Source organism: Staurois parvus, unplaced genomic scaffold (assembly GCF_062004578.1).
Source record: "Staurois parvus isolate SC_StPar_1 unplaced genomic scaffold, SC_StPar_1.0 ptg000719l, whole genome shotgun sequence".
NCBI classification, from domain to species: domain Eukaryota; kingdom Metazoa; phylum Chordata; class Amphibia; order Anura; family Ranidae; genus Staurois; species Staurois parvus.
In genome coordinates, this window is record NW_028318515.1 from 1,708,250 (window position 1) to 1,724,150 (window position 15,901).

The 15,901-nt window shown below is 39.8% G+C and overlaps 1 protein-coding gene across 6 annotated transcripts in view; it reads right to left on the bottom strand.

Annotated features, from left to right (window-relative positions):
• CCDC92 (coiled-coil domain containing 92) overlaps positions 1-15,901 on the bottom strand; it is a 100,303-nt gene that overhangs the window by 7,185 nt on the left and 77,217 nt on the right. For 4 of the 6 annotated variants that reach the window (XM_089653681.1, XM_089653680.1, XM_089653683.1 and 1 more), the window contains 2 exons: positions 11,330-11,491; positions 1,253-1,294 (listed from right to left, as the gene is read on the bottom strand). In XM_089653681.1, coding sequence (XP_089509807.1) covers positions 1,253-1,294; positions 11,330-11,459 — 172 coding nt within the window. In that variant the 5' untranslated portion in view covers positions 11,460-11,491. The remainder of the gene's footprint in view (positions 1-1,252; positions 1,295-11,329; positions 11,492-15,901) is intronic. The other 2 variants (XM_089653684.1, XM_089653682.1) reach the window with 1 other exon arrangement.

Sequence of the window (15,901 nt, forward strand, 5' to 3'; positions counted from 1 at the left end):
TTTCATTAGATTCCTGTGCATACCTGTGTTTGGAAGACTAAAATTTTGTAAGCAGAACTTCTGAATATGGCATCTTGTTAAGAGGATGTGCCCATGTCATGCACACAGTTAAAGCCTCTAAAAGACAACTCCAATTTATACCCAATCCAAACAGGCCAATCACATTTTCCCTCCCAAGATAAATATTTTGGGTTATTTGCTGGCCTACCAAATTATTTGATAATCATATTATGCCCATGGGCACTTTAAAATGTATTGGCTAGATTTACCAAATATACTTTTTCTTACAGTAAACATTTTGCATGTATACACGCACACATTTATGGGAGAATTGCAAAGAGAATGGCTTAGTCCACACACTGCAGAAAATAAAATATTTATGAAATTGCCATACTATATTCCTTCACAAGCTCAGATTTCAGGCTGCAAGCAGTGCTGTGTTTTGGAAGTGGCATCACATGAAAGGCTGGTGCGTGCGTGCTCAAGGACAATAATGGCCAGAAAATCAATATAAAGAGTCATTTGTTGTTCCTAGGTCTAGCTTTGCAATGATGTGCCAAGCGAAGAGTTGATCAATACAGCTTGGAACAAGTTTTCATGCAACATCTATATCTGTCCTGTAAATGCCTCTCCTTAAATTAACCGGTGAAATCTTAGAAAATAAGACACAGATGCAGTGAAAAGCTGGTTGTTAGCTGCCTAGTGACACTTAAAGAGATAGCCAGTTTATAGCACGCAAAAGTGTTCCTTAAATATGTGCAGTCTTGAAAAAAAACTGTTACTAACAATACAACCTGTATAATAGATTTATACTTCTATACTGATGTTAGGCAAGCACTGATACTATTTTATCTTATAAGTATGAACACAAGTTCCATCACTGTCCTCGAATATCCTTGAAATAAAAGTCACGAAGGAAAGCACAAGAAGCCATAACAAGAGGAATCATTACAAAGAGAGCAGTGTGTGCTGCTTCTAAATGCCAAATTGGCACAAGCTCTTGTCCTCCTTTATCATCACCGTCACATAGACTAAACCTTTTCTATCTTGTTTATGTTTTCTCATTGCATTTTGTATTAGAGGAAAACAATTATTCCTTGTTTTTTTACAGTATTTAAATAAATAATAATGATTGACATTAGGTGTATACAGTGCATGATTACTATACAAGTGCACAGCAAATCAGTTCAACTAAAAACATCTGAAGACCCTGAATATTGCAGTATAATTCTGCCAATAAAAAACATCATACCTGTCTGGTCTGAACTCTTCACTGTCAGTTCATATGTCAGATCTGTGAAAACAGTAGAACAATAAATCATATTTTGGTTAAACCATTTACTATATATTAAAAATGTGACACTAGTTAGTGATTAAAGCAGTATTAAGCCCAAAAGCAAACATTTATTATATTGCAGTTTACCAATTATTAGATGTAATAGTTTTATTAGTTTTCTTTGTTAGGCTTTCTTCCTTCTATTATCACCTGGTGATTCAGCCAGCAACTCTGCTGTTTTTCAGAATCTCTCCAGCAGAATGTATCAGTTTACATGATAGAAAAATAAAAGCATATTGCATGGTGACGTGGATTTTGAGAGCTGGTAATTCCAAAGGAATAAAGTGATGAACTATCCTGAGAGTACATCAGAAGTGATTTGGCAGACTACTGACCATCCAAGGTACGGAGAGGAGGATATCAAGGTTTACAACCCTGGAATTAGGGGAAGGCTGTGTTTGACCTGTTGGAGATATAGGTTAACATTCGGAGGTGCAATTGGTGTTGAACGCACACGTGACACCAAATAGTGGATTGTGAAGTGTACTCAAGGTGAGGCACTGAACTCTGGACTGCAACGTTAGTAGTGGACTTTATGTCATATATCACAGTGATCAGGGAAGATGGAAGCTTTATGTATATGGACATTGTACGATTATGCTAGAACATTGTTGTGAATGACAGCATATAACTTACAGCATGCAGGTTATTTATTTCTAATTTGTACATTGTCACTTTTTCATGCACTTGATTTTAGAGTAACCAGTAGAGGGATGACTAAGCACTAAGCAGAGCCACACTTTTAATATATATAGATTGAAAGGAGTGTGGGAACACTTGGCAGGGGCTTTCAATTATTTTATTGCTCAGGGGTACTCACATAGATTCATTTTTATTAAAGCAATATGACAATATATTTTTATATAGAATGTAGATCTTTCTCCATAATAAAAAAAAAAACCTACTTGCCATGTGACTATGCAACTTTGTTTTGTTTCTCACGTACTCAGATCTCAAGAATTGTTTTAACCACTGTAAGACCAGCCACTGCATTAAAAAGTTTGCAGGGCGGCACGGCTGCGCAAAAGCACATTTTAAAACGTGCTATTGCAAAACAGGTAGGAGCACGCGCGAGGCGCGCCACCGCCCTACCTGTGTCACTAATTGCGGTCAGTCAGTCAGTCGCTGGGTCACGGTCAGTCATTACCGGCCGTTTCCCGGCGATTAGCGGCAAACATTGACAGAGAGCAGGGCTGCATTGTTTACACACAGCTCTGCTATTTGTCAGTTCCCTGTCAGCTCCTGACAAGCTGATCGGGACAGAAGAGTTTATCTGTCCGGATCAGCGTGTCTCCCTGCAGTACACCCCCCCAGCCCCCTAGTAAAACACTCCCCTCACACAGTTAACCCTGTCATTGAATAAAAAAGTTAACCCCTTCCTCCCCAGTGCCATTAGTACAGTGTCAGTATTTTTTTTTTTGCACTGATCACTGTATTGATGTCACTGGGGATGTCAGTGACCCCAAGTCAGTTCCTCCCCAAGTGTCAGAATGTCCGCCGCAGTCCTGCCATAAGTCGCTGATCGCAGCCATAAGTCACTGATCGTCACCATAAGTCGCTGATCGCCGCCATTATTAGTATAAATAAAAATTAAAAATCCCAGTATCTTTCCCGCCATTTGTAAACGCTATAACTTTCATGTAAACCAATTAATTTACACGTATTGATTTTTTTTTAGCAAAGACATGTTGCAGAATGCATTTTGGCTGAAATTTATGACGAAATTTTATTTTTAAATTTTTTTACTGGACATGTTTTATAGCAAAAAGTCCAAAATATAGTTTTTTTTCTCAAAATTGTCAGCCTTTTTATATAGCGCAAAAAAGAAAAAAAAACGCACAGGCGATCAAATACCACCAAAAGAAAGCTCGTTTTGTGGGAAAAAAGGGACATAAATTTAATTTGGGTGCAGTGTTGCATGACCGTACAATTGTCAGTTAAAGTAACGCAGGGCCGTAACACAAACCTCTTCTGTAACCGCTTCCTGACCACCCTATAGCAGAAATACTGCTACAGGGCGGCATAGGTGTGCAAAATCACATATATATACATGATTTGCGCTCCCCTTGTTTTCACGCCCCTCCCAGATAGCGTCAGATTGCCCATCAGTACACCAGTCATCACATTTAACCCCTTGATTGCCAGGAGCACGCTCATGTACAATAAACCTCCATTGCTAGTATAGTGTCTGAACAGGTCAATATCTTTGATCAGATCAGCACTATACCAGCGTTCACATTAGTATAGTGTTCCCAAAAATGCAGCGTTAGCGGGATCAGCCCTGGCACCTGCGTTTAGCCCCTACGCTTACCCCCCCCTTCTCCCCCAGCAAGTGCAGTGTCAGTAGGTCACTGTCACTTGATACATTGCACACAAAACCGCAGTGTTCGCAGAATCAGGCTTGATCTCTGTTAGCACTTGCCGGTAAATTTTGATGACTCTCATATGCAGCAGAGTGCCAGTACTAGTGCCGCTCTACCTTCTGGTGAACTGGTGAGTACCAGCGGTCTAGTACATCCAGGTCTATCACATACCTCCTTGATTTTTGGAGCTGTTTTTCACAGAATATCTGTATGCGTTGATTGTGGATCAAAGCAATTTATATGTACAACAATTTATCACCGCCAACCCAAATTCAAACCTTGCCAGACCAGGCGCATGGAAACTCATTACGGTTTTAAAATTTACATTTTTTTTGGACCTAACCCTCAACATGGGCATTACTAAAAGAAATGAATTGCGGTTGTATTGGTCCGCAGACCCGATTCATCATATGCCGTGTTCTCTGCTGCCATGGCCAAACATAGATATGAGAGTATAATGTGTTTTATGCAATTCAACGACAATACAATTTGTCATCCTCTGGGTGACCCTGAATTTGTCCAGCTCCACAAAATTCAGCCCCTCGCAAATCACCTTAACCTAAAATTTGCAGATGTCTATACTCCCCAGCAAAACATCTGCGTTGATGAGTCCCTCATTAATTTTTCTGGCAGCCTTGCATGCAAACAATTTCTCCCCTGCAAGCATGCCAGATATGGGGTCAAGATGCAGAAGACCTGTGAGAGGACAACAGGCTATACTTATAAGTTTCGGATTTACGAGGGAAAAGATAGTCACGTGGAGCCCCCTGGATGCCCAGACTACATGGGGAGCAGTGACAAGATAGTGTGGGACTTGGTGTCATCATTTCTCAATATGGGGTACCACTTATACGTGGACAATTTTTATTCAAGCGTGCCACTATTTAGACATTTGTTCAATCTTGGAACTGGCGCTTGTGGCAAAGTGTGACCTAATGTGTGCCCACCATTAGAAGTGGGTGGATGCAGGGTGGTATATTCTAATGGTGGGCATACCACAAACTTTTTCTGGCAGAGATTTCGTCTCATCTTTGTCATTCAGTCCACAGGCTGCATACAAAAAAAAAAAGAACATAGTATATATACCCAACAAGGACCAGCGACGTACTGGTACATCACTGGATTTGGATGGTTATACCAGGATGATGTCTACAGCTGCAGGCATCATCCTGGTATCGTTTTTTTCAGCCGGTGATCGGCTTTCATGTAAAAGCAATCCTAGTGGCTAATTAGGTGCAGGATTGCTTTTACAAGCAGTGGGAGGTGATGCCCTTCCTCCCCCGCTGTCTTCCACAGCCTTCTCGGGCAGTCTTGTGCCAACGGGGGAACCTGAGAATGCAGCCGGTGTTTCTACCAGCTGACCATAGAGCTGATTGGAGACCAGAATGGTGCCAGTCATCTCTATAGCCTAAGAATTCAGAAGCTACAAGAATTTCATCACTTCAGTTTTGCAGGATATAAACCATTTGTAAATTGGGAAAGCATCTGATCACAGCGATTTTGGTTTGATTAGATAATGTAAGCGCAGAGGAGATATCTAGAGTCTGATAGACCTCAGATTTCTCAAAAAAGAATATATGACAATACCCATTGAAGTTATAGGGGATATTTGCATTCCCTGTTATAGCATTAGAAGTGATCAGAGAGAAAAAAAATGAAAAAGGTACAAATGTAAAAATAATAAATCACCCCTCCCATGTGCGCACACCTGTGTGCACAAACCTTGACCCTGTGCCGGTATGTAAACAGCGGTTGCACCATGCATGTGAGGTATTGCCGTGAACGTCAGATCAAGGGCAGTAATTCTAACACTAGACCTCCTCTGTAAATCTAAAATTTTTAAAGGCTTTTAAAGCGTTGCCTATGGATATTAAAAATGTTTGCAGATTGTCGCCATTGCACGGGGCATGCACAGTTTTAAAGCATGTCATGTTTGGTATCTATTTACTCGGCATACCATTATCTTTTATATTTTACAAAATAATTGACCAATATATTGTGTTTTTGTGCATTAAAAGTAAAAAAAGAAGTGTATTTGTTTTTAAATTTGCTTTTGAAAAATTGCTGCACGAGTACTATGTGCCATAAAAAATTGTAGTACCCACTATTTTATTCACTAGGGTGTCTGCTTTAAAAAAATATATAATGTTTGGGGGTTTAAATTAATTTCCTAGCAAAAAATACTGATTTGTTTCATGTGAACAAAAAGTGTCAGAAAAGGCTTGATCTTCAGGTGGTTAGAAGAGTGAGTGATGTGTGGCATAAACTTCTAATGCTGGGCATAAAACACCCCCACCCCCCAAAATGACCCCTTTTTGGAAAGTAGACACCCCAAACTATTTGCTGAGAGGCATGTTGAATCAATAGAAGAATTTATTTTTTTCCACAAGTTTCTGGAAAATGACAAAAAAAAATATAATTTGTTTTTTTTTTTTTTTTTTTACACAAAATTGTCAATGAAATGATTTACTGCTCACACATGCCATGGGTATATGTGGAATTACTCCCCAAAATACATTCTGCTGCTTCTCCCAAGTATGGGGGTACCACATGTGAGAGACGTTTTGGCAGTATAGCCAAGCACAGGACCCCAAAATCCAATAAGCAACTTCAGGCTTTTAAAGGGCTTTATTTCCTCATTACACTTCCTGACTACCTATCACAGTTTTGGAGACCCTGAAATGCCAGGATAGCAACTAACCCCCCCAAATGACCCATTTTTGGAAAGTAGACACCCCAAGGAATTTGATAAAAAGCACGGTAAGTATTTTGCAGATCTCATTTGTTGCCACAAGTTTTTGGAAAATGAAGAAAAAAAACAAAAATATATTTTTTCTATTCTTTTCTTATATTTCAAAACCTTGTGAGAAAAAATGAGATCTGCAAAATATTCACTATGCCTCTTTTTAAATTCCTTGGGGTGTCTACTTTCCAGAAAGGGGTCATTTTGGGGGGGTTTGGTGCTATCCTGGCATGTTTGGGCCTTTGAAACTGTGATAGGTAGTGAGGAAGTGTAATGCGGAAGTTACGCACCTTCAGGTTTTCAAAGTGGTCATTGGATTTCAGGCTCCTGCATGTGGCTAGGCTCCCAAAAAGTCTCACATGTGGTATCCCCATACTCGGTAGAAGTAGCAGAATGTATTTTGGGGTGTAATTCCACATATACCCATGGCCTGTGCGAGAAATAAATCATTTAAATGACAACTTTGTGTAAAAAAAAAAAAAAAATAAAAAAAAACGTTTTGCCATTTTCCAGAAACTTGTGGAAAACAAATAAATCTTCCATGGACTCAACATGCCTCTCAGCAGATAGCTTAGGGTGTCTACTTTCCGAAAAGGGGTCATTTGAGGGTGTTTGTACTATCCTGGTATTTTTGCACCTCAAGAAATGCGATGAGCAGTCAGAAAGTAAAAGCTGTGTAAATTCCATTATCTATACCATATTTTGTAGACGTTATAACTTTCACACAAAGCAATCAATATACACTTATTGTGAATGTTTCAATCAAAAACGTAGCAGAATACATTTTGGCCTAAATTTATGACAAAATTTTTAGTTTTTTTGGATATTTTTTATGACCGAAATGAGAAAATATTGTTTTTTTAAATAAAATGTTTTCTCTTCAAAATTTTTCTGGTTATAGCACCAAAAATAAAATGTGCACAGGTGATCAAATACCACCAAAAGAAAGCTCTATTTGTGTTAAAAAAAGGACATAAATTTAATTTATGTACTGTATTGCATGACCACGCAATTGTCCATTAAACTAGCGCAGCGCTGTATAGCAAAAAAATGGCGTACATTGCAGTATCTATACCATAGTTTGTAGACGCTATAACTGTCACACAAAGCAATCAATATACACTTATTGGGATTTTTTTTTACCAAAAACATGTAGCAGAATATATTTTAGCCTAAATTTATAACTAACTTTGAGTTTACTATATATTTTTTATAGCTGAAAGTAAAAAATATCGTTTTTGAACAAAATTTTTGGTCTTTTCTTGTTTATAGCATGAAAAATAAAAAGCGCACAGGTGATCAAATACCACCGAAAGAAAGCTCTATTTGTGTGAAAAAAAGGACATAAATTTCATTTGGGTGCAGCATTGCATGACCGCGCAATTATCAGTTGAATTAGTGCAGCGCCGAGTAGCAAAAAGAGGCCTGGTCATTAAGGGGGGAAAATCCTCAGGAGCTCAAGTGGTTAAGCAGCAGGGTTATCAAAGAGCTCCATGTTCATTTTTCTTGTCTGGTTAGCAATAGTTTGGCAAATAGACATGGCAGCAATTGTGGGCTGGACCTGCAAGGTCAAACAAGCTCTTTAAGAGGTCTTCCAACTGCTCATCTACTGAACCCTTAAAAGTTGGAACATCTTCAACAGAACTATAGGGTGTTTATTGAAAGCTGAAATGGCTGAATTCACTGCTGGAACAGCCCATTTCTTCTTAAAACCATTTTCCATAGGATAAATTTCAGAAAAAAACTTTAGGAGTGAATACCCTTTCAGGATTAGGCAAGTTCTCATAAAGTGCACAATCTGTGTGTATATGGGAAAGTCAGTGCCCATAAGGGCTTGTGTAGGATGTGGAGAGTCAGGCACTGCTTCACAGTAGAGCGTATTTGGTGCAAAGTTGCATCTTGCAACTCATAAAATTTTCCACAATCTCCACTACAAAATCAGGGTCCTTAATACTTTCCTCCATAATATCCTCAGGTAAAGGAGGTCCCACCTCTGATTCCTGAACAGGGTCAGAGAGAAAAGAGGATGTACAGACCTGGAAACTGCTAGATAGCCCAAGGCAATAAGTAGTCAGATCTTGACAGGAGTGGCAGAAGAAAAAAAAATTAAATGGTTTAAAAAAATACTTCTCTGGAGGAGAAGACATTTGTCACCTAAGGACACTAGCGAAAAACTGGATTAGAGTGGGTGGGGTTATAAGAAATGTGCACTAGGGGCAACCCTAGTATAATTTTTTTACAGTGTCCTATCACCTGAAGGTAGTCTGCATTTAACTCATGGTCTATGTCGGCCAGCCCAGATTACCACCTACCTTCACCAGTACTCCTTGGGTTTGTAGCAAAGCATGATCATCAACACAGACAAGTGGGATCTGTGTCCCTCAATGGACTCCAAGATCTCATTTTCTTTTCTTTCTCGCTGAGAAACACAGGAAGTTTTTTGACTTTGGGATGTCCAAAAGCAGTCCAACTAAAGGATGGACAACACAACAAATGCTAACAGGCCCAAGAAAACAACATAGAATTAGGGGCTGCCTGCAGCTCAAACAGCAGCCTGAAGTGAAGAACCTATGACTGAGCTTGCATCAGATGAGACAGCAAAGTCCACCTGGTAGAATGTGTGAACAGAAGAGCAGGCGGCAACCTTGCAAATCTGGTAAACAGTTGCTTGATGCCAAAAGTGCAAGAAGCACTCACAGATCTAGTAAACTGCGACTACTTAGGGGCAAGATCCTCAGTCAAGGACTAGAGTAATTCAGATTCGGATAGAATCTCTATGACCAATTGCTCAAAAGCACCTAAGGTTGCAGGCACATCAGACATATAATCTGTAGGAGAGGGAGTGGAAGCATGCTTGTGGCTCCTGCGATCACAGTCAGCAAAAACTGGGTACTCTGAGTCACTTTGCATGTGGTAAAAAGCTCAGCCAAGAGGGGAGAGTTTGCAGCCACACCCAACAGAGTCAAAGAGGACTCTGAGGAAGGAACAGACTCTAATATAGGAGGATAGCATGATTTTAGGTTGCAGACTTGAGCACTATCAGAAGATGAGCTGAAAACATCCCCAGGTTGTCAATATAGCTGGGGGCACCTAGTATAGTGGGACTGTCCTCCCTGTGTGTAGAATCCGACATGTTATAGCCAAGTGTCAGTAAAGCAACATACATGTTCTAAATATAAGGCCAGGCCCCATGCACACACAAAACCCTGGTAAGGAGGTGAGGGTTGGATGGCTGGAGGTGACTAAAGTCACCGGAAGCAATAACAAATTGGAAATTGAAGTTCCACGTGACTCTTCTCAAGCAGCAGCATCAGCAGGGAGATGCTTCCCTAATGCTTTATGGCCGAAAAGAGGGCTCGTTAATAGTACTTAACCCAGCAGACTACATCAATGCTCTATCCAAAAAGTTAACCCTCTCCACAGCAAAACTGACAGGAATTAAGGTAGCTCCTGGGGCTTGGCCCGACTGGCCTACTCACTCAATGAATCTTCAGAGACAGGGCAAACGCTGGAAACAACCTTCCTCTGAATAGGGGTGGGGGTATTTGACACCATCAGTCTTTCACATAAAATGCTGTTTTAACATTTCTCCCCTGCTGACTCGGAAATTTACACCTTCAACCATATAGCTGGATTAATAAAACCTATCCCTATGCAGTATTCTTGGCACCACTGACATGACAGGTCAGAACTGGAACATGGTGGTTTACAACCTTCACACCTTCCATGCAGTCATTGTATGAAGAGTGTTCAAGTCAAACTGGGACTTTTGAGTTTATATAATAAAAGAACAAATTTCAAGGAGTGCAAACTGCATTTATTGTTTTGACATACTCCCATGCTACATTTATACACTAATCCCAGTGTTTAACTAATGCCTGGGAAGCTTCGGCATAGAAAGATTTGTCAGTATGCCTGAACCATCCTAGGACAGCCTGCTTCACTTCAGCATGATTGTGTTCACCATTCCCACAGAAAGAGTCTTTTCTTGTGTAATTTCACGGCAGGTTATTCATGGGTTATCCAGGATCAGCCGTTCCACGCGCTGAATGTTCACGGGAATGACTGCTGTGGGCTGGGAAATACCATGGCCGGGATCGTCACTGACGGAGGTATGGCCTTCTTTGAAATGTTTACACCATTCAAATGTCTTACTGCGGCTGAGTGTCTCATCACCATACTGTGCTTGAAGTCTTCTGAAGATATCTGCAGATTTTACACCTTCGTTCACAAGAAACTTCATCACCACATGCTATTCCATGCAAGCACTAACACTGTTGTCTGCCATCTTAATGGTCAAATTGTTATTTTAAGCTGTGAACATACAGGTGTCATAGCAGCATGTAGCATCCACCTAATCAGTTGGCTTCTGCACAATGAATAAGGATGGACAACACATCAGCAATATTAATGTTTTTACTTAACCCATCCTTAGTCATGTATTAAGGGCCTCAATTGTATACGCAACAGTGAAGATATGGACAAGGGTTAGAGATCTCCATAGCAGCCCGATGTTTTCTAAGCAACTATGCTGAACATTCAATAACATACATTATTTAAAAAACACACCTATCACCTCTGTTTTAAAATGTTCATTTATGGGCTGGGTGGATATCTAATTTCAGATGTATATGGATCCTGTACCTTTATTCTTTACTATGTACTCCTCCAATGGAATAGTTTGGATGTTGTGCGGTAACTATCTGAATGACATTTAATTGTATTTACTATCTTTTCTGCTGCAGTGTAAAAGATGTCTTACAATATGTATGAGCCAGCCAGCTGAAATAAATGTTACAAGGTACTGCATTATATCAGCCTACATGAGACTTCCAGCTTTACTAAGCAACAAATCAGCAATATGGATTACACCATATCCGTTATTACCTGTGCAATGCTGCTGCAGCCGACGGATTTCTGCGTGCAAGCCTTTCAGGGTGTTAGCATGCTCCTGCTGCAGGAATAGTAGATTCTTCTGAGCACTCTGCAGCTGGTTCTCCAGATTAATAGAGGCCATTCTGACTCACAACAAAGGAAGATTTCAGCCTGCTGTAAAAACACCTGATTAGATCCTTACTACAATATTTAGACACTGAGCAAAAAATACATGCACTTTAAACAAAGCAGTGAAGAAACAAATTACATAAAAGACATACCAACTTTAGTAAATATGAAATAGTTACTGATATTTGTATTCAGAATATTCAGTGTGCATCACTGTAATACTGCACTTAGGGTGCTGGGGTCCTGGGTTCAACCCTCACCAGGGATACTACTATCTGGATTGAGTTAAATGTGTTCTGTTACATTGGTCTCTTGGATGCTTCAAGTCTTTTTTCCCCACCTCCAATAAACATATTGATAGTCTTGTCTTTTTCTGCCCAGCGTGCTCCTAATGTGTGTGCCTGACTACTGTGCTTGGGAAATTACACTGTAAATTCTTAAATGAGACTTTTGAATGGTTTATGTGTTCTGTTAATTTTTATAGAATGTCTTGACACCACATGATTTAAATAAGCAAAATAAATACAGGTGCATCTCAATAAATTAGAATTTCATCAAAAAGTTAATTTATTTTAGATTCACTACACACAGAGTAATCAAAATTATACTAAAGAAATGCTTGAAATATATAATTAATCGCTTACAGCTAGTGACAACCTAAAATTCAGTATCTCAGAAAATTAGAATATTGTGAAAACGTTCAATATTTTAGACTCATGGGGGTTTATTTACTAAAGCTGGAGAATCCAAAATCAGACTCCCTTCTGCATAGAAACCAATCAGCTTCCAGGTTTCATTGCCAAAGCTTCATTGAACAAGCTGAGGTTAGAAGCTGATTGGTTCCTATGCAGAAGGGAGTCTGAATTTGGACTCTCCAGCTTTAGTAAATAAACCCCCATGGTGTCACACTCTAATCAGCTAATTAACTCAAAACACCTGCAAAGGTTTCCTGAGCCTTTAAATGGTCTCTCAGTCTGGTTCATTAAGTTACACAATCATGGGGAAGCCGGCTGACTTGACAGTTGTCCAGAAGACAGCCATTGACACCCTCCAGTAAGAGGGTAAGTCACAAAAGGTCATTGCTAAAGAAGCTGGCTGTTCACAGAGTGCTGTATCCTAGCATATTAATGGAAAGTTGAGCGGAAGGAAAAAGTTTGGTAGAAAAAGGTGCACAAGCAGCAGGGATAACCGCAGCCTTGAGGATTGGGAAGCAAAGGCCATTCATGAATTTAGGGGAGGTTCACAAGGAGTGGACTATGGCTGGGGTCAGTGCTTCAAGAGTCACCACACACAGACGTACCCAGGACAGATTCTGGGACAGTCAGTCAGTGATGATTTGGGGAGCCATGTCATCTGCTGTCGTTGGTCCACTGTGTTTTATCAAGTCCAAAGTCAGTGCAGCCGTCTACCAAGAAATTCTAGAGCACTTCATGCTTCCCTCAGTTGACCAGCTTTATGGAGATGCTGATTTAATTTTCCAACAGGACTTGGCACCTGCCCACACTGCCAAAAATACCAACACCTGGTTTAATGATCATGGTATCACTGTGCTTGATTGTGCAGCAAATTCGCCTGACCTAAACCCCATAGAGAATTTGTGGAATGTTATCAAGAGGATGAGAAACACCAGACCCAACAATGCAGATGAGCTGAGGGCTGCTATCAAAGCAACTTGGGCTTCCATAACAACTCAGCAGTGCCACAGACTGATCGCCACCATGACACGCCACATTGATGCAGTAATTTATGCAAAAGAAGCCCTGACCAAGTATTGAGTGCATACCATACTGTACATGGACATACTTTTCAGTAAGCCAACATTTCTGTATTAAAATTCCTTTTTAATTGGTCCTATGCAATATTCTAATTTTCTGAGATACTGAATTTTGCGTTTTCACTAGCTGTAAGCCATAATCATAAAAATTAAAAGAAATGCAGGAAATATATCACTCTGTGTGTAATGAATCTATATAATAAGTTTCAATTTTTGAACTGAATTACTGAAATGAATTACATTTTTGATGATATTCTAATTTATTGAGATTCACCTGTACATACAAACCACTATCACACATACTAATGCTTTGGCAGTAAACTAATAAAACAGTTATTCCGCAAATGCAGTAATTAGCGGTTTACAGAATGGCAATAGATACATGGTTTTATGCAGATAGATTGTAGCTATACAGTACAGTTTATTCTTTAAAAAAAAATTGAGAAAAGTTCTCTCTGATTACACTGCCTGTAACACGACCTGTGAATGTAGAGAGAAAAATATATTTAAAAAACATGTAGGATGCTACCCTGAAAACTCAAGTCCTCTCGTAATGGCATTCAGGATATCACAACTAGGAACACTGCTGTATATGAACAGGTATTATTTTGTCTCAAACAACATAGTAAAACACAAAGCGAATACTGGTATTAATTCCAAATCAGTGAGGAATAGTTGCTCACCACATGTCAGATAACAGCTGGAGTAGGAAAGAAATGGAATACTGTAGTTATTTTATTTGTTTCGAAAACAACATTTAAAAGACAAAAATAATAAAAAATGCTTCAAAATAAAATATGAAATTGATTTGGCTAGTTCATAAACTGTACATTTACGTGGTTAGCAACACCTACCCAATAGGCTGTACTCACAATTACACACTGTGTAACTATGAAAGTAGCACCTTTCTTCAATGACACGTGACAATCTGATTGCTTGCCTTGTAATACAACACCCACATGGGGTTTAAAGCAGTGGAAAGTGCCAGAAGCTCGGTAGGGTAGCCAATATGCCTAAAAATATTACTAATGACAATTTACCATTAATTTGTGTTAATTGGGAGGACAACTGCACTGGTTCCTTAAAGTGCTTTCTTGCGCACAGACTGCACCTACAGTACAAGCTGAGCTTTATGTGCCCATTTCTGATTTAAATAAAGTACCGTATTTTTCGCCGTATAAGACGCACTTTTTCTTCCCCAAAACTGGGGGGGAAAAGTTGGTGCGTCTTATACGACGAATAGAGAGAGAATCCGTGAGGCGCGGCCACGGCCGTAGGAAAGGCCGCGGCTTTGGCCTATCTCTGGAGCGGTCGGCCATCTTAGTACACCCGGCGGTGCGCGCTGACGTCATCACCCCCTCTGCTCGTGGATCCTACCATAGTGCGGATCTACAACAGGTGAGGAGCGGGGCAATACAATGTTACTGGCTATTATTACTATGTTGGGGGCAATGTTACTGGCTATTATTACTAATGTGGGGGCAATGTTACTGGCTATTATTACTAATGTGGGGGCAATGTTACTGGCTATTATTACTAATGTGGGGGCAATGTTACTGGCTATTATTACTAATGTGGGGGCAACGTTACTGGCTATTATTACTAATGTGGGGGCAATGTTACTGGCTATTATTACTAATGTGGGGGCAATGTTACTGGCTATTATTACTAATGTGGGGGCAATGTTACTGGCTATTATTACTAATGTGGGGGCAATGTTACTGGCTATTATTACTAATGTGGGGGCAATGTTACTGGCTATTATTACTAATGTGGGGGCAATGTTACTGGCTATTATTACTAATGTGGGGGCAATGTTGCACTGGAACAGTGATGGTGATGACGAGTGGGGGGCAATGGTGGACTTTACAGTGATGAGTGGGGGCAATGGTGGACATTACATGATGAGTGGGGGCAATGGTGGACATTACGTGATGAGTGGGGGCAATGGTGGATGATGTATTAAACAAAAAGACAAAACGTACCGGTATGTTTGTCTTGTTGTTTTTTTTTACTGATCCGAAAAAGATCCGATCCGTGACTCCTGATCCGTAGAACGATCCGAACCGTGAGTTCTTTCATTTCTGGATTTGTTACATGGTTGGCATAAAATTGTTCTTAAACTGCTGTTAACTTTATACAGTTGATATAAAATATTTTACTACAGTATTGGGTTCAGAATCTTTTTTTTCTAGATTTTCCTCCTTTAAAATTGGGTGCGTCTTATATTCCGGAGCGTCTTATATGGCGAAAAATACGGTACACCTTGGGGTTGATTTACTAAAGGCAAATATACCGTGCACTGCAAGTGCAGTTGCTCCAGAGCTTAGTAAATAAAGATAAGCTTCACTTCGCAAAGAATATACAATCACGTGAAAGGAAAATAAAAAGCAGCATTTTTGCTTGCACATGATTGGCTGACAGAAATCAACAGAGCTTCCACTCATTTCAGAGCTTCAGCTCAAATCAAATGTAACTGCACTTGCAGTGCACAGTATATTTGCCTTTAGCAATCAACCCTAATATGATGGACTGCAGAGCTCTTCCATGTGCACTTTTGCGTAATATTTTTTTTCCTATTTCTTACACTCCTTCTATACACCTATTTTTATTACCACTTCAGTGTTTCTAGTGCGAAAGTATGTGGGGATATTAGGGATAGGGTTTGACGCTGTGGTCAC